The sequence below is a fragment of the Phyllobates terribilis genome, unplaced genomic scaffold (assembly GCF_046119375.1).
Source record: "Phyllobates terribilis strain yellow unplaced genomic scaffold, ASM4611937v1 Scaffold_2__4_contigs__length_985480577, whole genome shotgun sequence".
Lineage (NCBI taxonomy): Eukaryota > Metazoa > Chordata > Amphibia > Anura > Dendrobatidae > Phyllobates > Phyllobates terribilis.
Window position 1 is genome coordinate 56,591,341 of NW_027362762.1, and position 26,927 is coordinate 56,618,267.

Genomic DNA, 26,927 nt, shown 5'->3' on the forward strand with positions numbered 1-26,927 from the left:
ATTTATTTTTTTCTTCCTGGAGTTTGAAAGTTAAAATGACAAAGAAGTTTTATCTTCTTTTAACGCATCCTGTAGGGCCGATCTTATTTTGCTTTCTTAATATTAACCTTGTAAAGCTTTTTTTTTTTTTAATTTTAAGATTGAAAATGCTATAAATGTGATTAATAATTTGATTTAAAAAATAAATGAAAAATATTTTTTTCTCCAACTTTTCAGATTTTCTTGACAGTATGAAACTATAAATAATGCAAGTGTGACGACAAACGTGTTCTAGAATTTATAGATATTTTTTATAAGATATGTGCTTAGATTTATTCTGTACATATAAAAAATAATCTGGATAATAATCCATATTTACAGAAAATGAAAAAAAAAAGTTTCCTAAATTATAGATGTTTGGCATCAGCTTCGTCGCCGTATGTCCATGATGATTGTATGGAAGACACAATGCATATCTAGATGTTGCCAACGTCCTGATATTATTACTGCCTGAGGTATTATCATTGGGGTCTTTATATAGTAGAGGCAGACCATCAGATTTTTGCTAAAGGCGTTCTCCACTGTAGACAGAGGGGGACCCTTGAAGATCATCCGATCACAAAGGTTCCTCTTGCTGGAGGAGAGGAAACATGACCGTAAAGGCCCCCAAATACCGGCCAAACCCGCCGTTATCCACCGGTTCAACCCACAGTCTAATGTGTATGGAGGCCTCCCGATTCTCCCCCAAAAGGGGATGTTGGGGAACAGAAGGATCCGCCATGTCCGATTTTGGTCTGCCAATCGTTTTGTTCTCTAAGAGGCGAGTCAATTCCAGAGATGGTGAGCACTCCTGTGTACAGGGGAAGTTGGGAGAGATAGTTGCCGGCCAAATTATCGTTCGGTTGACAGCTATGTAAAGTGTATGGGGTGGCTTAGATGTTCAAAATCTCAAGGAAATGTGAAGTTTTTTTTTGGGGACGTTGATATTGATGGCCATCAAGATCAGGTTCCTAGACGTCAGGCTCCCAACCTCGTTTTTGTGTTGCATACCCTTCGGTAACCGATCGGTGCCAGGAATCGGATCCCAAACATCCAATTTTGTAAACCCCTATGTGCATTAAAAATTGCCTATTCAATGAGTTTTCTATGTAATCCAGGACAAGAAATGGCCTCCAGAGTGAGAATTGAGAATTCATAATTCCCTATTAAAATGAAAAATGGGTTGGGCTGTCCAAATTAGATAATCCTATGATAAACTTCGTCTTTATGGAGAATGGCGGTCCACCGGGGTTAAGGAAAGAGTTCCAATCATGGGCCCCCTCTAGTAAATCTAGCGTTATGTCTCCCGGTATTAGTGTCCACTTTCATAGGCTTCTAACATGTTGTATTAAAAATTAAAGGAATGCTAAAAAAGAAACACAAAAAATATCTTTTGGTCAAAGGAGCTCTCCACCACTGATCGGTCTCCGATGGGAGACAAGGAACACCAAGTCCAACCTACTTCTTAATCCTTTAACCTCACCTTCTGTGATCAGAGGGAATCCTATGTGCTTTCTGAAAGATTTCTATAAAACTTTTTGCTCCAGAAGCTCTAAAAAATTCCTTCTTACGGATAAAAACTTTTTTATTGTATTTTTAAAGGCAGCATCTGCCCAAATCCAAGCAATGTTTTGAGAAGTATGACCAACTGAAGGACCGGCACAATTACGGCTTTTGAAAAGTTGTAAATTAGGTGTTGTCTTCAACACTGGAGAAGGTATTCTTTACAGTTAGTGTAGTTAAGCTGTCCATTTTTTTTTCCATCTTGAGTCAAAACTATTACTGGGGACCTCAGTTATATATTTACAGCTGTGATTCCGATTGGTAGGTGAAAAATTTTGTAGGGGATCGATCTTAAGAATCTCACTGATTACCGGTTTTGTGAATCTGAAAGGATTCTCTCCTATAATGTAGCATTGGCCGTTTCTGGATGAACAACATCTGAATAATTGAGAACATCCTCTAGAACACACGTGTTTGTTCCATGATGTAGACTTAACGTACAGCTCTTGAGACTAAATTGCTGCATTCAATCAAGTTTATATTGTTTTTTTTTGGCGTTAAAAAATTTTTCAGTTTGTTGACAAACGTCACATCGGGACAGAATCACAGACAATTTAAGAATTATTTTTTTTCCACAAATATTCCCATAGGAAAAAAAAAAAAAAAAACATATAACAAACGTATATTTTCAACCACTTTGCAAATGTCATGAGATCACTCTTATACTTTATTGAAGTTGTATTCATGGACTAACTAAGAGCACCTGATAAATTACTGTACAGAAGTGTGTGTGGTATGAGAAAAGAAAAAAAAGGCACCACACCTGTGCGTATCACCGCTCAGACTGATTCTCTTAAAGGCTGCAATACCCATTACAGCCTATGGATAAGAGTGGCGCTGCTCTAGGGGGGAGAAAATTTACTATTTTTTATGTCTCTTTATGTATAGCTATACATAAGGAACCTATAGTTAGAAATACATCAACCTCTGATGCAGACCCTAAATTGCTGATTATTATCCTACGGTGCAAAATATACAAACTATTCTCCTTCTATATCATTTTAAGATAATTTTAAACAGGCCTTATAATTGGGAAAAAGGATAAGAAAGCTCACCCCTACTACACATGGCAGCGATCAGATGAACAAGCAAATGTACACATGGCAGCGATCAGATGAACAAGCAAAACGATAATTTTTCGGGTCTAAAAATTATCGTTGTTGGCATGATATCTATCCATGGAAATAAGGGATTCGCTGCCAACAATACATAAGTCTACTCATGTGAACCCACCCTAACGCCCCATTTCCACGAGCTGTTAAAAACACTGCTTCCCAAACATTGGCCCAATCAGTTGACAAACAAGCAAAATGCTCATTGGTCAACCGGTTGGATTATTTACGCCAGCATCTAAACAGAGATCGTACTGCCGATAATATACCTGTTGTCAGCCTGTGTGAACAGGCCATTACTCAACGTCATCTGACTTGCACATAATCAGTTCTATGGTACACGCCCAGTTGGCTAAAGGGAAAATTTTGCACCATTACTACCAAGTGGGAATAACTTTGGAATGGAGGGGCCCAGAAAAAAAAAGAAAAACTGTTCCAGAATCAGTGGAGCGGCAACAATTAGAGGAGAGGCTCAGTTTAAAGTTTCAAAAATCCAGTGAAAGGTCCCCTTTAATAGGTTGAAATCATCCTGTGTAAAAAAAAAGGCCTTAGGTAGTCACAAAATCTTTCTGCAGAGACCATTATCAGTATGCATGAAAATATGTAGCACCATTGCGGTGAGCAGGCACCTTTCCCTGGCGGTTTATCATGACTGAATGTTCTATATACCACCATAAAGAGTAAAGACCCCAAAATTAAATAACACCGTGTGCACCATTTCTGAGCACCCAGATTCTTTGTCATTTAGGGCTTAAATCACACGTAGAGTTTTTGATGAGTTTTTTTTCATGCCGGAAAAAACGCAGCGTTCTACAGTAACAGCAAAATGAATGAGACTTCTAAAACCTCATTCACACAGTTCCTTTTTTTTTTCCTTTGCATGTTTCTCTACCTGTTCTGTTTCTTTCTTTTAAAGCGTTGCATGTAAATTTTTTCAGTGTTTTTACTGCCGATTTCCCCCATTGAGATCAAAATGGCCTAGCACCAAAAAAGGCATAAAAAATGCACCAAAAAACGCGCTGAATTGGAGCTGTGTTATTCTGGCCATGCACTGTATTTTTCAAGCAGAAAAAGCTACGTGTGAACATACCCTTGCTTTTCCTTCCATGACATGAAGGCTGAATTTAGACGTCCAAGTGTCACGGTCTGAAATTTCACGTTTCGGCTGCGGATCTCACAATGCAATCAGGAGACTCGTGGCCGGTCTCATGGTACGTACCTGAAACGTAATACGCCGATGTCTAAATTCAGCCTTAAAAGGAATCAGAAAACGCTCTATTGTTTAAATCAGGTTTTTGTGTGAAATGGTTTTTTTTTTGGGCCAATTTTGCTTCCAACTTACAATTTCTATAAAAAAAAAAAAAATCACAAGTCTTCCAATTCTCACACCGGCCTCTGAGGATTGTTTGAGACTCTAACTTCCTGTTATTTCAGGAAATTCACATGTACATGAGCCACAATGTTCAGACCCCGACCTATAAATTGTAATGAAGCATCTAATAAGCATGTGCAAAGGTCACTGTAAAGGAGGAGGTGAGCTGTGACATCCCCTGTTGTGAATGGTGGATCCTGTGTTATCTACTGTATATAGAGGTGTTATCAGTCATTGTACAGGAGAAGGAGGAGGTGAGCTGTGACATCACCTATTGTGTATGGTGGATCCTGTGTTATCTACTGTATATAGAGGTGTTATCAGTCATTGTACAGGAGGGGGAGGTGAGCTGTGACATCAGCTATTGTGAATGGGGGATCGTGTGTTATCTACTGTATATAGAGGTGTTATCAGTCATTGTACAGGAGGGGGAGGTGAGCTGTGACATCACCTATTGTGTATGGTGAATCCTGTGTTATCTACTGTATATAGAGGTATTATCAGTCATTGTACAGGAGGAGGAGGTGAGCTGTGACATCACCTATTGTGAATGGTGGATCCTGTGTTATCTACTGTATATAGAGGTGTTATCAGTCATTGTACAGGAGGGGGAGGTGAGCTGTGACATCACCTATTGTGAATGGTGGATCCTGCGTTATCTACTGTATATAGAGGTGTTATCAGTCATTGTACAGGAGGGGGAGGTGAGCTGTGACATCACCTATTGTGAATGGTGGATCCTGCGTTATCTACTGTATATAGAGGTGTTATCAGTCATTATACAGGAGGAGGAGGTGAGCTGTGACATCACCTATTGTGAATGGTGGATCCTGTGTTATCTACTGTATATAGAGGTATTATCAGTCATTATACAGGAGGAGGAGGTGAGCTGTGACATCACCTATTGTGAATGGTGGATCCTGTGTTATCTACTGTATATAGAGGTGTTATCAGTCATTGTACAGGAGGGGGAGGTGAGCTGTGACATCACCTATTGTGAATGGTGGATCCTGCGTTATCTACTGTATATAGAGGTGTTATCAGTCATTGTACAGGAGGAGGAGGTGAGCTGTGACATCACCTATTGTGAATGGTGGATCCTGTGTTATCAGCTCTGTAGTGAGGTGTTATCAGTCATTGTAATCCTGCCTGATGATAAGGAAAAAGCTGAAATCTCTTTTTTAAAGGACAGGAAGTGTGAGTCTATAAAAGCCCCAGTGACCAGTGTAATAGTTGCAAGATTACAATTTTTTTTTAATAAAGATTGTGATATTAAAAAAAAAAAAGTGACAAAATTATTTAAAAATACATGAAACGCAAAAACTCGATATAAACAATAGGTAATTTTCTGACTACACTATTTCCTTTAAGGAAGAACACAGGATGGAAGCTAAATTTGAAATAATGAAAATAAAACATACAAAAATATTTTAGCAAACAGAAAGTATTCAGAAATGTACCGGGTCGAATTGCTCTTTTCTTTATTGCATCCGACGCCGTCACATGTTAGCACCAAAGTGGCCTGAAATGCTTTACAACGAATATGGAGACTTTATTCTTTAGTATTGACTATACATAAAAGTTCATCGTTTCGGCAGATACCAGAATTTAATGAGTAAAAGACAAATTGAAACATAGGAACAAATAGGGTGAACATAAAAGTGGGGGGTGGGGACGGGGCACGGACAACGTCACATTTATCCCGCTTGTTTCCTTTTACATTTATATATATATATATATATATATTTATGCATAAATTACATATATACAGAAAAAGTGCAGCATCAAGTCAAAAGAGGCAGAAAACAGCAAAAACACAAATACAGACACATGAGAAAGCAATACAATGACATATAGAAAGGAATGTATTGACCTACACTACAAAATAACTAAGATACTAATAAAAAAAAAAAATTATACACATATGTGTGTGTATTATATATATATATATATATATATATATATATATATATATATATATATATATATATATATATATATATATATATATAATTTAAAAAAAAAAATCATCCTCCCCCCAATATTTTTCCCTTTTACATCTAGGAATGATATTTATTTGCTCATTTTGTCTGGTTGGATTTAGACTTAAATTGCTTAGTTCCCCAGATATAAATAAGTTAAACTAGCTGAAAAAATAAATTTTAAAATGAATAAAATAGTCACGATGAATGGACTGCTGTTTCTTTCTCTTCTTTTTTATTCTATAGGTATGTAAATTAAAAAAAAAAAATTATATCTTTTTAAGGGTTAACTTCATTACATTGGATTTGGCGCTACTAGTGGCGAAAAGTGGTACTGCATATTTTTAAAATCTTTTTTTTTTTAATAATTCAGGACATTTTACTAACAAGAAAAATCCCTACATAACTCATAGAAATCGAAATTTAAGTACCAGTTAGGTGTAATTCTAAAATCTTCAGCAAAGATCAAGCATTAGGTTTGGTCTTTAAATGGCGCTCCCCAAATTTGCATTTTGTAGATTTACTACTGTAACTTGTATTATATTTGTAATCTAAATTAATATGTACCCGATAGAGGAAATTATTTAAAAGAAACCAATGTAAGTAAAGTGCAAAAAAAATCGATGAAAACATAAAAATAAATAAATACATAAATAAATTAACTGTTAATTAATAAATTAATTAATACATTAAATATATCATAACTTCAAAAAATAAGAGAAAAAGGTTGGTGAAAATAAAATTAAATAATACTTAAAATATATCCTAACTTCAAAAATTAATAAAATAAAGTTGGGGAAAATAAAATTAATTAATACATTAAATATATCCTATTTTCCCCAAACTTTTTTTATTTTTTTATTTTGAGAAGTTAGGATATATTTAATGTATTAATTAATTTTATTTTCCCCAACTTTTTTTTAATTATTTTTTTAAGTTAAAATTAATGAATACATTAAATATATCCTAACTTCTCAAAATAAAAAAATAAAAAAAGTTTGGGGAAAATAGGATATATTTAATGTATTAATTAATTTTAACTTCAAAAAATAATAAAAAAAAAAAAGTTGGGGAAAATAAAATTAATTAATACGTTAAATATATCCTAACTTCTCAAAATAAAAAAATAAAAAAAGTTGGGGAAAATTATAAATTAATATTACTAACGATTTAATTCTATGAAAACATTGATGGTTTTTCACATACAACCAATTATTTTTTTCACTGCATCTTAAAGAAAGTATGAAGCAACTTTACAAATAGTTTTGATTAAAAATCTACCATTTTCTGTACACAGCTCCTATGCTGACTTATGCGTCTCCACGGATCCAGACTACAAAGTGTAGTCAGATCCTAAAAACCATGTTTTACTCGGCTCCATTAGCCCCTTTTTGATAACCTACAAGGGGAGCAGATGGAAGAAAGGAACATAACGTCTGATGGTACTATCGTAAACATGGCCTCTATAGCTACGTCGCGTTTCGCATCCCTTTTGACTATAAAACATATAGTAAATATTTATTTGCTTATGAAAATGTACAACGAGCAATTCTTAATTCACATTCACATTCATTCAGCTTTAAGACCTTTCCTTTATAAAAAAAATTGTTATTTTATTTTTTTCCCACCCACTTTAAATATCCTACACAGAATTCAATGTTTTTTTCACACCGCACATGAGTCATTCTGAATTAAAAAAAAAAAAAAAAGAACAAATCTAAGAACAAATACAAAAAACTTTTTCGAATTTCACATTTTCCTTTAACCCTTTTAACAAGGGTAAAAAAAAAAAAGACAAACAAAATGAAAAATTTCAGGAAACGAATCTCAACACCGAACACATCGATGACATTTTTTTTTATGATATATCAAACATGCTACCTTCTCTTTTCTTGTATTAAATATTTGAAAGGTGCGTTTAGTTAAAATGCCACTTTTTTTTTTTTTCCATTTTTACCCTAATTATTTGTGTAGAAATAAACATTTGTGATTGAGAAGAAGCTTAAGATTTTTCGCTAGAGCAATCGACACATCAAGCCTAGCGAGTAGAATGCATTGTCCACTTGCGTTCCATGCCAGGAGCATACGATGGAGGTCCAGAGGAGCAGGTGCAGATGTGAATGATCTCGGGCGTTTAAGCTTCTTCTCTATAAGAAATTCCATTAGTGATAAAGGGATCAGCATCTACTTACTGTCCATGCATCGGTGGTCCCATCAACAATGTAACAGTCATCGGTTGTTTTTTTATTTGTTTTTTTTTTAAAAGATCCGGAATTCTGTCCCGTCGATTTTTGCTCTACATTCATTGAAAAACTCACAGACCTCGAGAAGATAATTTACATCAAAACATCTTAAGAAAAAAAAAAAAATAAGTTCGACAAAAAAAAAAGAAGGGAATTCTTCTAAGTTCTCGTCTCGATTTAATACTAGTTGCTAAGTTATAACTTTTCCTTTGAAGGAACCCAGATGAAGGGTCCAGATTGATCCTCAATTACCAGTTTGCATGAGTTATATACATCATCCAAAGTGTCGCCTTGAACGATTGCTGCAAAAATTGACAAAAACAAACAAACAAATTTTTAATTCAAAAGATATTTAAGGACAAAAATGTTCTAAGTTTTACGCATATGTAACACATTAAAGGGGTTGTTCACTACTCAGACAACCCCTTCTCAATTACTATATTCTTTCAAGTAGAATAAAAACACCTTATCATTTTCTCTCTTTTTTTTGTGAGTCTCTCCAGGACTCGAACCGACAACCTCTATAATTGCAGGCAGGAGCTAAAGCTCTTGAGCCACAGGCTCTGGTATAAAACACCTTATACCTACCTTTGTTGACTGCGCCTTTCCAGCGCTGGGGTTCATGTGACGTTGTTGCAGCCAATTGGGCGTGTGCCACAGAAGTTCTGTGGTATACGCCCCATTATTACCGGGGGGCATAACTTTGGAACGGAGGGGCACAGAAAAAAAAGAAAAACTGTTCCAGATTCAGTGGAGCAGCGGCAATCGGAGGAGACACTCCATTTAAATAAAAATAAATACAGTGAAAGGTCCCCTTTAAAGGGAATATTTAATCAAAACATAAAATTACTAAAAAAAAGTTTGGTAATGGAATCTTGTTCACTTATATAAATTTTTTTTTATTCAATACTGGTGGAAATTTTTGTGAAAGTGACAACGGGATGTGCAGCCATATTGGTTGTCATCTGTCATTTTTTGAGCATGTTCTATTAAGAACATTTATGATCACAAATTATTCCGGAGAAGCCAATTTAAAGGTGAAAACTTACGCACCTTGTAAATAAGAGAAGCAACATTGACAAACTTTGACTACTGCAACAAATTCTGATTTACATTTTTTATATACAAAGTTATTTTTCTTAGAGGGTAGAAGGGAATTTTCTTTAATGAGCAAATCCTATCACATTTGAAAGTCATTTTTTGCATATCCATTTAAGTACGCCCCCTATAGTGAAAAAGGGGGCGCTGTTGGGAAAAGACGTAAAATCTTCTCTGAGCACCACAAACTGACGTACGATCTGCGCCAAATCGTGGACTCGGAAATTTGGGTGGAGTTGCTCTTTAAAGGTTTCGAATTTTATACTCTTCACACAGGCTGAGAAACCAGCGGCATCACTTAGGACTCTGTTGAGAAAACTTTGTGAAAAGTTTGAAAAAAAAAATTTAAGTTTTCAATAAGAGTCGTTTAAGGAGTCACCTGTAAAAAACTCTCCAAATTCCTGTTCCAACTTCAGAGCTCGATCATAGGTCTTCCTCGCTTGTTCTTCCGTCAGGCGCTTACTGATTTCCCTGTATTAAATACATACAAAACAAGTAAATGATAGATGTAAAAGAAAAAAAAAAGTTTCAACCAAGTTTTTTTTTTTCTACATTTTCCACATTACTATTTTAGGCTACATCTTATAGATTTGCAGAATTCTCAAAATAGACTAAGACTTCCTATTACTTTTCAGATTGTGCTGTGTACACTGGGGTAAGCTAAGCCATCATCTCATTACCATCGCAGCTAACATCTGGATACAGATCGCACCACTGACAGTGGTTGATTGTGGTCACTTAACTCCTCTTCCCTCTCTGTCACAGGACCCTCTGCACATATCACAAAGCGCGCTCACTGTACACCCCCAAGAAGTCAATAGGTTGATTTCTTATTTAAAGGCTCTGTCATTTTTTTTAGTCATTTATTGTGTCTCTAGTCTGTGTGCATTTTTGCAATTGTTTTCTTTGTCCTTCTAATCCTTTATTGGCCACATGTGTCTCTGTTCTGCGCTGTGTAACACACACAGTTCTGAGCATGTGCAGAGTTCCAATCTGTGGGGGAACCAATGCACATGCCCAGATCTGTCAATGTTCCCACATCTGGATAGCATTGCTTTCTTTCTCTGCCATCATCCTGCTCTATGTGCCGCTCTCCCTCCCTCTTGACATAAAAAAGGCACATTGGACATGCAGACAACCTGCAGTGCTCCCTGCCCTGCGCCACGCGTCAATCTCATCTGAGATGAAATGGCACGTTAGCTATGTAAAAGTGAGTGAGAGTAGGGCATGCGCACATTTGTTGCGCGGGACAGCGAAGGAGTAGGAAAGCAGTGCTACCTAGGTGGGGGGGGGGTGTTTACAGGTCTGGGCATATGTATTGGTTCCCCCACAGATTGGAAGCATGCGCATGCTCATAACTGTTCACACGCAGAGCAGAGGCAACCGCCCGTAATTAAGTTTGACTGATGGATTTGGCCAGGATAGAGCAGCTTGCAGTGTATAGAAACACTTGCAAGCTGTGGAGGATAAATGGCTAGAAAAAAAAAAACTATTGAAAAAAAGCATAAAAATAGAAAAGTGACACAATACACTACAAAAAACAAAAATGTATAAAGCTGTACAAAGTCTTTTGATTATACGTGACATGCTCCCTGGGGATGGCAGACCCAAAGATATTTTGCATAATGTGGAGTAGATATCCAGTAATCTATGGAGAACCTGGACACTTTGATCCCAATTTATTTTTGCATTTTCACCTATTTTTTGTCTCATTTTTCCTGTCTTAAGAATGTTTTATGTTTGGCGCCAAATTCTTATTTTACGTTCTGCTATTTTGAGGTCTATTTTCAATTGGTTCATCTGTTTATTTCTCGGTTCGCCGTTGTGGCCGTGGTTTTTGCAACCTAGATGTTTGCAGCCGACTCATTTATTGTGACTTTTTGAAAAGTTTTTGCGCAAAATGTTCTTTAATCCCTCTTTGGAGTGATTTTTTTTTGTACCCCATATTTTTTTTTTTTTTGCAGAAATGATGGAGTTGCATGCGGCATTTTAACTGATCATGCAATTTTTGGTTCTAAAAAGGTGAAAATAAAAGAACATTTTTGATTTTTGCGAAAAAATTAATGAACAAGAGTGCACCCTAGGAAGAATTTGGTGCTAAAAAACAGCAACACATACCACCAGACAAAAAAAATAAAAGTGACTTAAAAAAAAAAGCCGCAAATGAAGAAGTACCGTAGGTTCCAAGTGTTTGACTTCCCTGCAGCGCCTCCACAGGAGAAATTAAGTATTACACAATGTCTAATGAAATCAGTTGCTTTCATGAGTGATAAAGAACAGGATGGGTCCGACAGAGCTAAAGACACTTTTTGCAACAGCTGTTCACCCTTTTGAACAGGGGACCCTCCTCTATTAACTCAAAACTCCTCAATAATGTATATTAAAATATGTTTTCAAAAATGGCCAACCACTTAAAAATTGTGATTTGACCATAAATGATCATAAGATTTAAGCGAAGAATGATTTAGATATTACAAATAGAAAATAATGTGGCCACACCCACGAGGAGCAAACTTATCCCTTCCACCCTTCCATTATAGAGCATGCTGACTGTACACCCTCATAAAAGTTGCTTTAGTTCTTAATTACAAGTGAAGCATACCCTTTAAAATAATGCTAGTCCCAAAGTGAGATGTCTGCATAATACGGAACGTGGAGAAAATGTTTTATAGTTTAGACAATCCTTACTTATTAGAAGGGTCCTTTGAAGTAAGCTGATCGCAAACTGTTCCCTTCAATTTTATTCATTGAAATCCCTTCATTTAAATTGTTTGCATGCATAAGAATCCATGGGGGGGGTCCTATTGAGTGATTGACAGTTTTCCCTGTATGACTGTGCATGCAGATTAGCTTCTTAGGACCACCCACTGGACTCCTATGCGTACAAAACACCAGGAATTTCAATTATTAAAATACGAGTTATACTGAATCTTTTTTTAACAAACCAATATGTCATTCTGTTCAGCGTCTCCTTCTCTATACTGCGATCGGACTACATGTACAATGTGAAAGGCTCCCTTTAGATGGAAAACCCCTTAAAAAATGAGTTCAGTTGACCACAGGGTTTAAGCCAATTATGGTTTAGTCATTATACAACTGAAATAATAAGGCCACACCCTAGAGGAGCTAAACTCCACCCTAGAGGTAACAGAACCCACCCAGAAATGCCCAAAACGTCACTCCTCGTCTCCTGCTACAGCAATGTACTTACATTAATGACTCCACAGATTTGGGTTTTATGAAGATCGCTATTGGATAAAGTTGTGCTACTTGTAGTCGCTTGATGGCGTTTCCCGATACATCTAAAATACAGTGCTTTCCCTGAAAGGAAACAGGTAAAATTATATTTACTGTATTTTTGAACGCATATAGGAAATTGTTAAAATCTGGAAACCCCCTCTAAATAATTTTATATTACAATGTAGTTAAATTATAAAATAGAAATGTATATGGAAATATTAATTTGGGGGTCCAAAAAAGAAAAATCCACAAAAAAAACTAAAAATGACTTACTCTTTCTGCCACAAACTTGACAGATTGTACACTAGTTCCATAAAGGTTATCATTGTATTGCCCGGCCTCTATGAATTTGTGCTCTTGAATATCCTTTTCCATTTGCTCCCGAGATATGACAAAGTGGTAATCTCTTCCATCCACCTCGTAGTCTCTCTTTGGTCTTGTTGTATCTATATAGGGGCGAGAGTCAGGGAAATTTAAAAGAATAAACAAAACAAAAAAACTATAATAAAAATTTTAACATGCACAATTTTTAGATCCTCCAGGAAGATGTCAAAGTTACCTTTTTTGTTGTTTTTAGAACTCTTTATGCTGTTCCTCTGTTACTCAACCTAGAAATGTATGGATAAATTGACAGCTGGGTGTTACCAAGTGGGCGTAAGTCTGACACTGTCCAATCAGAGCTGACACTACCAGACTGTGCAGGAACACGCCCCTCTGGATAGGTTAAATGGTAACACCCAGTTGTCAATTTATTTATACACTTTCAGGAGGAATAACAAAGGAACAGCACAACTTAGAGTTATAAGGAAAGGTTCTCCAGGATTGTTATGACATGGGGTATACAACTCTCCACTAAAACAGACATGTCCAGTAAGGTCTAAGATCGCTTGTAGATATACAGTGTATGATCCTTCCGCTATTATTACTTAGCCTATAATATATCCAGTTCAAATCCATATTATATATACTAAAATAATTCAATAATACTTACGAGGGACGCATGAGCCAAACTTATCAGGGAACTCCGATATCAAGTCGTCATTGATCCGGTCTTTCATGGGACCAAGAATAATAACCGGCCTGGCGTAATTAACTGCAGAGAGATGACATCACTTTATTATAAACCCTTAATTTTCGTTGTATCTTGTATATCTTAGATCATTACCAGATTATCTCTGGAGGTTTTTCTATTAAAGTCCTTAAAGGGGTTGTACAGTAGAAAGAAGTTATCACTTATCCATGGGTTAGGCGATCACTCGTTGATCGATGGGGGAGCCAATGGAACCCACACCTATCATCTTCTGAATTTTGTCTCAACCTTGGACAATACCTCACCGCCTTGTTGGGTATCAATGTCATTTCTGTAGAAAAGGGGGCCCTGTGCAGGTTCATCTGCTATGAAATGGGATGGAACTAACCAGGATTGGGCCCCCTGTTACCAATGATCCCATGGCAGCCATGCCTCTAGTAGTCAGTCAAGAAGGCAGTCCCAATCAGTGACTGACAGTCCTCCTGGATATAGCTGCCAGTCACTCATTAGGACCACCCACTGGACTCCTCGGTAGAGAATGAGTAGGGATTTAAATTAATAGAGTACAAGTTATACTGATTTTTTTTCTCATATATTTCCTTTTAAGGAATAAAAGTAAGAACAGAAGGTGGGAAGAGGCTTTAGTATCCATTGGTGCACATATTTATTCTTGATTATAAATGGTACCTATAGTTTCGCAAAACTTTTGGCACATTTTAATTGGTTGGGATCAAGGGCCCCAACTAACAAGGGGGCCGAAGTGCTCAGCTGAATACTGCACCCCTTGGGGTTTGTTCGGTTTTGCTTGACTCTTATTGGAAAGCCGATCACAGCCAAACGGGAGAAGAGCTCAACTGAATGATTAAGAATTGAATGCTCCCTACTGTATATGCACAAATGGGAGAGACCTGTCAATCACCCCTAGCAGTGCTGAGAAGAGTCGGCTAGTTCCATAGCCGGAGACGAACTGGACGGTTTTGCTAGGAAGAGCCGGCAGGGGGCGGCACCAGACTACTACCGTCTACGTCTATGGACTTTAAAGTACAGTACAGACCAAAAGTTTGGACACACCTTCTCATTTAAAGATTTTTCGGTATTTTCATGACTATGAGAATTGTACATTCACACTGAAGGCATCAAAACTATGAATTACCACATGTGGAATTATATACTTAACAAAAAAGTGTGAAACAACTGAAAATATGTCTTATATTCTAGGTTCTTCAAAGTAGCCATCTTTTGCTTTGATGACTGCTTTGCACACTCTTGGCATTCTCTTGATGAGCTTCAAGAGGTAGTCACTGGAAATGGTTTTCAGTTCACAGGTGTGCCCTGTCAGGTTTAATAAGTGGGATTTCTTGCCTTATAAATGGGGTTGGGACCATCAGTTGTGTTGTGCAGAAGTCAGGTAGATACACAGCTGATAGTTCTACTGAATAGACTGTTAGAATTTGTATTATGGCAAGAAAAAAGCAGCTAAGTAAAGAAAAACGAGTGGCCATCATTACTTTAAGAAATGAAGGTCAGTCAGTCCGAAAAATTGGGCAAACTTTGAATGTGTCCCCAAGTGCAGTTGCAAAAACCATCAAGCGCTACAAAGAAACTGGCTCACATGAGGACCGCCCCAGGAAAGGAAGACCAAGAGTCACCTCTGCTTCTGAGGATAAGTTTATCCGAGTCACCAGCCTCAGAAATCGCAGGTTAACAGCAGCTCAGATTAGAGACCAGGTCAATGCCACACAGAGTTCTAGCAGCAGACACATCTCTACAACAACTGTTAAGAGGAGATTTTGTGCAGCAGGCCTTCATGGTAAAATAGCTACTAGGAAACCACTACTAAGGACAGGCAACAAGCAGAAGAGACTTGTTTGGGCTAAAGAACACAAGGAATGGACATTAGACCAGTGGAAATCTGTGCTTTGGTTTGATGAGTCCAAATTTGAGATCTTTGGTTCCAACCACCGTGTCTTTGTGCGACGCAGAAAAGGTGAACGGATGGACTCTACATGCCTGGTTCCCACCGTGAAGCATGGAGGAGGAGGTGTGATGGTGTGGGGGGGCTTTGCAGGTGACACTGTTGGGGATTTATTCAAAATTGAAGGCATACTGATCCAGCATGGCTACCACAGCATCTTGCAGCGGCATGCTATTCCATCCGGTTTGCGTTTAGCTGGACCATCATTTATTTTTTAACAGGACAATGACCCCAAACACACCTCCAGGCTGTGTAAGGGCTATTTGACCAAGTAGGAGAGTGATGGGGTGCTACGCCAGATGACCTGCTCTCCACAGTCACCAGACCTGAACCCAATCGAGATGGTTTGGGGTGAGCTGGACCGCAGAGTGAAGGCAAAAGGGCCAACAAGTGCTAAGCATCTCTGGGAACTCCTTCAAGATTGTTGGAAGACCATTTCCAGTGACTACCTCTTGAAGCTCATCAAGAGAATGCCAAGAGCGTGCAAAGCAGTCATCAAAGCAAAAGGTGGCTACTGTGAAGAACCTAGAATATAAGACATATTTTCACTTGTTTCACACTTTTTTGTTAAGTATATAATTCCACATGTGTTAATTCATAGTTTTGATGCCTTCAGTGTGAATGTACAATTTTCAAAGTCATGAAAATACAGAAAAATCTATAAATGAAAAGGTGTGTCCAAACTTTTGGTCTGTACTGTATATTATCTCTGAAACACCGTAACGATTCAGAGAATAATATACCTGGCTGATGTCGTGCAGCCAGGACCTTTAACATGTTCCTCAATGCCAGTTAGCTGCCTCAATTCCGCACAGCCAATAGGACTTAACAAGTTAATTGGTCGGATCTTTAGGTATGTGAATAAAACATGGAAAATCTATGAAAAACTTACTCTCCTGCCTGGTAACCGGCTCATACGACAAAATACAGTCCTCTTGTCCCCCTGTTGAAGACAGATAAAAAAAAAAAGAAAGAAATGCCGATTGTTGTTAACCATAAAACACAGAGAATAAGAAGTACGAAACATTACCACAGAAACGGGGAGACGTGACGGGTCCTGCAGGGCGGATTAATGAAGGGATGAATTATTGATCCTGTTACACAATGGAGCCGGAAATCTTTGTTAATATATAATGGGAAGGATTGTACGCGGAGATATCTCACCGGCCGGTGAGTCAATAACATAACAGTGTGAATCCTCCCCAGGAAACCTTTCCTTTTTGTTCTTAGTATTATGAGATAAGAAGCATAAGACCAAACTGAAGCTGATGAGAAACATAAAGGAAATCTTCATAGTGTGGAGGACTGAAAGTATAAGCCCCATCTCCAGTCGGCGGGAGGAACGGAGGCTTTACATCATAATGGTCCTTACTAGTGATGAGTGAGCACTAAAATGCTCGGGTGCTCGACCCGAGCAACGAGCCCAATGTAAGTCTATGGGAAACTTGAACATTTTTCTGGCGGCTCCCCCCGGCGATCTGCAGAAGGTCAAAAATTGCCCAAATCAATGGGAACAGTGCTCAATTAAAAGTCAGGCAGGCAGAATATATAAGCAGACAGGCCGGCAGGGTATATAGGAGGGTGCATGAAAAACACAGCAGGGCACTTGGAACACACGAGTACCCTCCGATTTTCATGCACCCGTCTCTTTAAAAAAGCCGTCCGGCAATTCATCAGCGGCATACACCGGTACCCGACAATTTAGAACAGAAAGAATAGAGCATCACACATAGATTAGATAGATAGAAACATGTCAGTCACATATATATGAAGTACAGTGACAGTGTTGGTTACTGTACTTGTCATTTAGTGTTAAAATAAAGGATTTATTAAAAAAAAATATAATAGTGCTTTTGTCTCTTTAAAAAAGCCGGCTGGCAATTCAGCAGCGGCATCCTATGGATGCGTCATTTCTGGGGCGGCTGATGGCTGGTGTTTCTAGCCTGGGAGGGGGCCAATATTCATGGCATCCTTCCTGGGCTATTAATGTCAGCCCCCAGCTGTCTGCCTAGCCTTTGCTAGCTATTAAAATAGGGGGAACCCCACATCATTTTTTTTGGGGGGGTCCCCCATTTTAATAGCTAGTAAAGACTAGGTATTCAGCTGGGGGCTGATATTAGTAGTCTGGGAAGCTCCGTGGGTATTACCCCCTTCCCAGGCTTCAAACATCTGCCCCAGCTGTCTGCTTAACCTCCGCTAGAAACTAAAATTACGGGGAACCCCACGCCAATTTTTTTTTTAATAAATCCTTTATTTTAATACTAAATGACAAGTACAGTAATCAACACTGTCACTGTACTTATTATATATGTGACTGACATGTTTCTATCTATCTAATCTATGTGTGATGCTCTATTCTTTCTGTTCTAAATTGTCGGGTACCGATGTAAGCTGCTGATGAATTGCCGGACGGCTTTTTTAAAGAGACAAAAACACTATTATTATTTTTTTAATAAATCCTTTATTTTAACACTAAATAACAAGTACAGTAACCAACACTATCACTGTACTTATTATATATGTGACTGACATGTTTCTATGTATCTAATCTATGTGTGATGCTCTATTCTTTCTGTTCTAAATTGTCGGGTACCGGTGTATGCCGCTGATGAATTGCCGGCTTTTCATGTTTCACTGTGAGCACTGTTCCCATCGATTTGGGCAATCACTGTAATGCCACAACCACCATGGCTGTGACATTACAGTGAGTGGCAGACAATCCCTGCATGATTGGTGCTCTAAATAGCCCAAACATGCAGGACGGGGACCCGAGCTCCCGCCCGAGCATCGGGCAAGTACTCGGCGAGCTCCGAGCATCTCGAGTACGTAGATGCTCGGGTGAGTACCGAGCAGTGGCGCTCATTCTTGCTCATCACTAGTCCTTATTCAACAAATCAGTTCACTCCTAAAAAGAAAAGAACTTCTTTAGACCTCATCTAAAAGAAGCAGCCACCCAAATATGTTTTGGGCTGTTAACAGGTCTTCAGGTTAAATTTTTTTTATATATATAATGTTTGGGAATTCTGAGTTGTTGAGGAGTTCCCGATTTTGGAGCTTCTTCTTTGGACCCAGAGCGGATTGTGGCAACAAATAGAGACCTTCTTCTTGTTGGAGGACCCATACGTCTATGCATTATAAAGACAGCCCATTGATTTCAAAGGACAATACATAATTTTCGCCTGTGGAGGCACTGCAGAGAATCTGAACACTTGCTTCTTGGAACCTTCATAGATCAAAGATGATCACAGAGATTTCCAGCCACCTTGTAATCTTCAATTTTTGTCTCAACAACGAAAATGGTTTATTCAAAGAGATGAACCTCTTTACATTAAATTGAAGCTCCGGCTGCAAATAAGTTTGCCAGTGAAGGATATACAGATCCGCAGATCAAGTCTTTGATACAGTTTTTGTTCAACAGTTTCCAGTTGTTGTACAACAATGGACCATACTGGTTAAGCCAAATTTCTACTCCAGTGGAAGAGCTAGCGTGGATGGCTCAATAGCAAGTAATATTTCTTTCCCATGAGCCCATGTCTACATGTAAGCGACATGATTCACTCATGATCAGTTGGGTTTCAACCTATAGGACCCTCGCCAATCCTAAAAATGAAGGTGGCACAGCGCTGGTGTAGAGCACATCAGGAAGGAGAGATCATTTGTAGCCACTGGCAAATTTAATTCATAGCCACCATTATATTTTTCTTAAGCCATGCCCCTGCACACCTCTATCCTCCTCCTTTCCAAGGTCCACTCCTCGACTCTGGTAATGACGGTTACAGGCATGTCCCGAGGAGTCTGGAGGGTCTACTCTTTTTCCAGGAGTCTTCCGAACGTTCCAGGAGAGTTGGCAAGTATGGTGTAGCACCAAGTCCTCTTCGAATCTTCTCCTACCCAGTGATACCTTGGCCACGTTGCTGCACATGGAACATGCAACCACCTTGAATGTGGCTGCGCGGGAGTTCCCTGTGGTTTAGGGCGGTTGGGCAGAGGAAAAATTACCAATGCTGCTTTCCTTTCTCGGAATTGTAGAAAGTCTCAGAAGTCACACCCCCATCAATCAAATCAGTCAGCAGAATATTGGCTTTTTTTTTTTAACAAATATTTGGTTTGCCCATAAGAAGGCGCTGGATATTTAATGTTTTCCTCAACTGCTCAAAAATTCAGAATATAGTCTGCTGTAAATTATAGCCTGATATTGTCTGATGGATGAAGGCCAAAGATGGAGATACATATCTAGGCCACGTCTAGTCAGTGGTGATTGTTTTACTATATCATCATCAAAGGTGGAGGTCCATGAAAAAATGGGGATGTCTGATGCCCAATATCAGCCATGGTCTTTGGAGTCTTTTTATACAGATTTTATATTTCTGCAAAAAGGGGTTTCAATTGCCCATTAAACAAATGCAATAAATTATCACAACACACTACCAAAACCCTCAACAAGCTGTAATTCCTACCGAAACCACTGGGTGGACACATATAGACAAATATGGCATAAACATCTCCCGACAGAGTATCACAAAATAACATTATTGCAAAATGCTAGTAAAAACCCTCAACAAGTATTACCTATCGTTTAATAAGGACTGCAAGCTGGAGTATCAGACCTGTGGCCTCTCCCAGCTCTTTCAGCATTTCTATAGTATCCAGATCCAATCCTCTATTCTGATAACTGCCTGAAGCCTACAACCAGCTCTCCGGTGAGTTTAGCTGAAGCCGTAGCTGCGGGAGGCAGATATTTCTGGCACAATCGAACGTCCTTGCTCTGATGTTTTATACCGTTATGTGACAATATCTCCTCCGGCCTATCAACCTTTATTTTATCTGGATCACTCCATCTTCTTTTGACCTTACTGCTATTTACAAGGACAATGCAAGAAAGGAAAGGTGATCTATTCCGCAGCATTTATGTGCCTATATAACATTTGGGAACACGTAGATATACAAGCCATTTATCCAGCGGAACTTCATTTTTTCGGATATTTTCCTCACTTCATAGAGCTTTACGGATCTGGAGCAGTGAACAGCGCCCGTGGTGTCCAGACTGACACAGGACCTGGTAGACTATATCAAATAGTGGGACTGTAAAAGTCCTCCATGAGGCATGTAGATCTTATGGCATAAGCATGCATAAAGCTTGGTTCTTGCTTTGGTGGCAGTCTGGAGTCTGCAGGAGAAGCAATGATGTCTACTGTAGGGCCTCCAATAAATAACATCTTGTGGGGTAAACCCTTGAAGGGAATCTGTCAGCAGGTTTTGCTATGGAATCTGAGAGCAGCATGATGTAGGGAAAGAGACCCTGATTTCAGCGATGTATGACTTACTGAGCTGCTTGGTTTAGTTTGGATAGAATCCCTGTTTTGTCTGATGTGATGTAGCAGAGCTAAGACTTCTGGGCTGTGTATAATCCCACCCACATCCCTGATTGGCAGCTTCCTGTGTACATTGTAAGCAAGCTGCCAATCAGTGGTGGGGGCGGAGTTACACATATTAGCCTGACTTGTCTGCAGGTGAGTCCTAGTCCTGCAGTGATAATCTCCTACTGATAAAACACTGATTATATTAAAATTACAGCACATAGCCCAGTAAGTGATACATCCTGTAATTAGGCATTCTTGCCCAATATTTTACTGCTCTCAGATTAAATACCAAAAACTTGCTCACAGATTCCCTTTAAGTAGGCCCCTCAAACCCAAGAGAAGCCTACAGGATAAGGAATTCCCTGTATAGCAATTGGCCTAGGCTTTTCTATTTTGAAATAATTTCTGGAATAAAATAATCTGAAATTTATTTCTGTTTCCTACAATATCTGTCAGCAGGATACTGACTGCTATGATGGCTACCTTTCTTACCTTTCAGCAGGTATTGGGTACTCAATGCTCATACCAACTACTCCAAATTCATCCTGACATCTTGTGATGAGACCCATGATGGAGAAACGTATATAGACCAAATCTAATCATCAGCTGTGATTGTTTTACTATGACCCCATAAAAGGTGGAGGTCCAGGAAAAAATGATGAAGTCTGATGCCCAATATCAGCCACAGTCTACGGAGTCTTTTTCTACACGTGTCCTTTATTATCTGTCCCAATAGACAAATTCAATACATCACAACATGCTTCCAAAAACCCTCAATAAGCTGCAATTCCCATTGCAACCACTGGGTGGCCACATACAGACAAATACGGCATAAATATCTCCTGACAGAGTATCAGAAGAAAATCCTATTTTTTTTTTTTTTCCCAAAGCTGAAAATTTAAGAACAGCTACCATCTGTAGTAGTATTACATCTTACACCAACACCCTTAAAGGATCAAGACAACTCCCTTTGACTTGCATGACTAGTTGGGAGTACAAGGGATACCATTATGTTAATAACTACACAATATGGTAGATATTTGAAAAGGACCAACAACACTACAGGATTGGGTGCCAATTTTATGTGTTCAATAAGCCCCCTTCGTGTCTACTCCGTACTACTATGCAGAATATGTTGTGAAGACCTCACGCTCACTACTAACAGCTCCTCCAGGAAGTTAATGGGAAATAAAAGTAAAAAATGAAACCTCCGCCTGACCCGGTCTCCCGGGTGCCATTGAGTGAAAATGAATTTCAGTTGTACGAACTCATTTTTTCCTCTCCAGGGTCTTGCTCCACCTCTTACAGAAATATTTTGCATTTAATTGAGAAACTATATCTTGACCCATTTTCTGCCAGGATAAAAAGCTCATTATTTCCTCCGAGATCACACAAGAGGAATTCTGCAGAATATTATGGCTTTTAGTGGAGAAAATAAGTGAAGCTTGGTAATATTCAAAAAAAAAAATAATGACCATGCACCAAGACATCTGATGTGATTTAATAAAGATTTTTTTCATTTTTTTTTTTTCGAGATTTATTTGTCCAATAGAAGAAATTAGAACAAACTTTGCTAAATACTTGTTATAGTACTGAGGCAGCTATCCAATATGGTGGTGGATGGGGTGGAAGTCTTAAAAGTTGGCAGTTTTTTCTCTTATATAATTCCCACAGCTCCCCTGAGTATTCCATTTTTATTTTATTTTTTTAATCCGCTATAAGGTTCCAGAGATATGGAATTTTATTATTTAGTGATAATTTTTAGGCTCTTTACAAGAAGGGGGGCGGCTCAGAGGATACTAATGCAGAGCAGGCTTAAAACACACCCCTAGTATAAAAATTAGCCCTGAATAAAAAGTCCCATATCTCTGGAACAGCATTGCAGATTTAAGAAAAATAAAATAAAACTAAATACTCAAAAGAGTGGTGGGAATAAAATAAGACCAAAAGCTGGCTACTTTTAATCTGATCACAGGTCACATTTAAAAAGGACCTTATACAACATTTTTTATTTGTTCATATAACTTAAAAGGGACTGAGGAGCTTATCAAAATGTTTGTTTTTATCAACTCTTCTGCAGATTTTTGGGCTTTTGAAGCTTATGCAAATTTCTTGTTCAACCAAGAGGGTGGTAACATAGATTCTTCTCTGTGGGTGTTTACTTTTCCCCCTCTATGAAGCTGCCCAATCATAAGAACCCAACATCAAACATCATAGAGGTGGGGAAAAAAAGTAAACACCCACAGAGAACCAGGCAGTTCCTGGGTGATCTGGTGAGAACTCCTCACTGTCATTGCTTCCTGTCATTACAGATAAGGGAGAGGAGGAGATCTGAAGCGTGGGAGAGCCAGAGCAGTGAAGATCATTTTGGGTAAGAGCAGTTTTTGTCACATTCAATGCTCTGGTCCTACTACAGATATCTCCTTATTCCTAGATACTAGTAGCTCATCCAAAACGCTGAATATGACAAAAGAGGTTACCACAATTCTCCGGTACTTCAATGATCTTTACTGCTCTGGAGCTCCAAGTTGTAGTTGTCCTCCTCTCCCGGGGCTGTAACTACAAGAAACCACTGGTGTGAAGTTTTCGACATGGTCAAGTGAGACACATCAAGTCTCCCCAGCTTATGCTTAAAATGCTTGATTCTGACTTTCTCTGGGGTGTTTGCTTTTCCCCCTCTATAACGCTGCCTTCTTATGATTAAGCAGTGTCATAGAGGAGAAAAAGCAAACGCCCTCACACAGAAGAATCTCTGTTCACGCCATCTTTGCTTATGGGGAAAGTTGCATATTGTACGCTGTACACTTTTAAAGCCCATATCTTGTCGAAAGAGTGGAGAAAAATAAACATTACAATCAGCTCTTCATGCCCTCCCTGATAAGTCCTCGTTAAAGAGGTTTATCAAACCCATTTGTTAACAACACTCTTAGAAAAATTATTGGTTGTGAAGGGGACTTTCCAATCCAGGCATTCATCAATTAACAAAGGGGAGTGTCTCTGCCACAGGAGACATGTCCTCCTTGGATTACATGGACAAGACCATTAATTTGAATAGATACAACGTAATGTTTTATTTCTCCTGTGGTGGATTTGAAAAATGGATTGTTCAAAGTGGAAGACCCCTTTAACACTTCAAGGATTGTATTATTTGTCATTGATCACATTATTGATTGTCATCTGTGATCCATTTGGCTTCAATTTCAAAAATGGTGGCTACAAAAGATTTTTGGAAGGTACTACAACCACACCATTCACAAAATATCAGAGTAATGTATGCCAGCCAAGAGGTGGATTAGGGAAAAGTGTTCCTGTATGGCGCGTTCTGTCATTTATTACCCAGCACAGCTTTGGCGACACTATTAATCTACCGCAATATTTCATATTCTCCATGCCATGCAGCCCATCTTATGCCGTGAAGAGTTACTATTTGTACTCACTGAAGCGTGGGATTATTTTGGGCCTTTGTCTTTGTTTTCGTCTTGATGCATTTTCACGTTGACAAATATCCATTTCGATTGTGTAGAGAAAAGAAGCAGCTGCTGAGTGGTGAATTTTGGGACTTTTCACTTATACAAATGTTACGCGGATCCTTCAAAGCTAAGCTGAAATATTACCATTTCTTCTTAGAAGTCAGCCTCGTAAATGTACTCCCAAAACAATCAATTTTCTGCTGCCTCTTCTCTTTAAAGAAGACTTATCACCTCCTGGAAAACGTCATAAAGGAGTCCAAAATAGAAAACCTTTCTCGCATACATATAATTAGAAAAATGAAAAAAAAAATATCCTGCCAAATTCAGTGATGAAATCTCTGTCCCTTTAAGAAAGGGAAAAGCCTGGGATTGTGCAGCATGTAAACACAGGTGAGATCTTTGCTGTTACCTCCATGCTGGATAAGAAGCAATGTGCGATGGATTCCTGTGTATTATGGAGCAGCAGGAGGAGGCTAGAAACAGCAAGTAAGGTAAATCCCGTGGCAGCCTTTTCCTTGGTTCTGTGCTGTCTGTGTTTTTTTTTTGTAGTGTGAGACTCAGACTTACCCTCTTCAAGCTGCTATATCCTTTCAGAGACAAACCCTTTACAACTTTCCCAGATCATCCAGAACGCTCCCAGAAAGATAGGAAAAGCCTCCAGATTCTTGGAGGAATTGGCAAATCTGAAAGGAGTCACCGAAACTACAGTGAACCTTTGGAGAATAAGCATTTCCAGAAGGTTTCCCGTGCCTGATATTGGGATACTCAGTCATTAGATGGAGCTACGGTGCACAATAACCCTTTCGTGAGGTTATAGAAGGGGTATGGTCTCAAAACAGTGCTGTGGCCACAAGTGAAAATTTCTGCTGATAAGCTTTCTCACAATTCCAATACCAGACACTGTCCATTAAAAAAAAGAGTGGTGGCTCTCATTCAACCCCTTTAAAATTATTATTACATAATCACTCACATAAAATAGTTATGGTCTACATTTCTACTCTAATTCACAGATAATACCCCAAATTCAGCCTCTAATTTTCCAATGACAACCTCCTCTAATTGTCTAATCACTCTAGTTACTTCCTCACACTCGCGGACAAATAGTTTCCTTTTGCGCTTCCCCTTTCTTCTAGAACACTTTACCTCAATTCATATGACATTCTCCAATCTTCTACTTTTCCCTGAAAACCTCTTCCAATAGGAATATAACCAGGCCAAAATAGTTCCCCAATGCTTGGATGTTCTCTATGGGGAAGGTGGAGTAAGCCGCTACCAGGCAACACTAGTGGCGGCATATCTATTGGGAGAGCCAAAGGATTGGGCATTTCGGTTCCTAATGCCCAATTTTTCTCTGCCTCAAAAGAGAGTGAGGGGCGCCCTATAAATTAGGTGGATGGCCAGTCTTGCTGACTTAAATCTTATATGTGAGGGAACCTTTAGAGTTTGTATGGACAGGACTCCTACCTAATATACATATGTTTTAGATGTCTGCATCATCCCTATTTGTTGCAATGTGTTACGTAAAGTGATACAGGAGCTGATGGTGCTACAAGAATAGAAGAATTTGTTTAGGAACGAAGACATTGTATTTGGGTTAGAAGCAGTCCTTCAGTATGGGATCAGGGAAAGTGAAGCCGTTGTATTTGGCAGATCTGGTGCGGTGAAATGATAATGCTCCAGTGAAATGATAATGCTCCAGTGAAATGATAATGCTCCGGACACCTGCTATTTCCTATCAGTGCATGAAGCCTGGAGAGTTGACTCTTTTGGAGAAAATCTTATACTCAGCTGTTTATGCCTCCGTTCTACAATAAACACACTTTTATTTTGCTACTTTTGTCTATTTTTTTTTATTTTGTTGTGACATCAATTTGGTTGGGCTGTGAACCATAGGAGGTTAGGAGAGAAGTCGTGAAAATGTCCAGGGAAATAATTGTTCGAGCTGGGCATGAAAATACTGCTCAATGCAAGCAATTTAAGGGCAACTCCAGACATCACTGATATCATGAGAGATAAAGAAACCAGGGGAATAACGATCTCGATCGCAGAGTGTGCGACAATGACCCAGCCCGTGCGGGAGGGGGGCCTGCAAATACCAGAGTCTAATTCAGCTAGATGTATGTCCAAGAACGCACATTGGGGCGCAGAACTTACTGACTCCCTGCACCTCAATACACGCCGCTGGCAAATCAGAGGCCAGCAAGTGACGTTGGAGTGCCCATCACAAGCGCGGTGCACGGCAGTGACATCATGCACCGTGCCAGGCAAGCAAAGTCAGCTGTCGACTCTTGCGCCAGCTATAGATGAGGACGCTGTGCGTCGTGCGTGCGAAGGTGTGTAAGAATAATCGTTTATTTTTTTAAATGTGTTGGAAAGGAAGAGGGAACAGTAGTGGATAGGGTTCAGGATGGGGGACATTATAACAGAAGGGGCTCAGGATGGGGGACATTATACCAGGAAGGGG

General features: G+C 38.9%; 1 protein-coding gene across 10 annotated transcripts in view; it reads right to left on the reverse strand.

Moving 5' to 3' along the window:
• Positions 1–7,132: 7,132 nt before the first annotated feature.
• DLG2 (discs large MAGUK scaffold protein 2) overlaps positions 7,133–26,927 on the reverse strand; it is a 1,666,258-nt gene continuing 1,646,463 nt past the window's right edge. For 6 of the 10 annotated variants that reach the window (XM_073661711.1, XM_073661715.1, XM_073661714.1 and 3 more), the window contains 6 exons: positions 16,526–16,576; positions 13,620–13,721; positions 12,902–13,074; positions 12,600–12,709; positions 9,768–9,859; positions 7,141–8,592 (listed from right to left, as the gene is read on the reverse strand). In XM_073661711.1, the coding sequence (XP_073517812.1) occupies positions 8,486–8,592; positions 9,768–9,859; positions 12,600–12,709; positions 12,902–13,074; positions 13,620–13,721; positions 16,526–16,576 (635 nt within the window). In that variant the 3' untranslated portion in view covers positions 7,141–8,485. Of the gene's footprint in view, positions 8,593–9,767; positions 9,860–12,599; positions 12,710–12,901; positions 13,075–13,619; positions 13,722–16,525; positions 16,577–26,927 lie in introns of all 10 variants that reach the window. The other 4 variants (XM_073661738.1, XM_073661745.1, XM_073661731.1 and 1 more) reach the window with 3 other exon arrangements.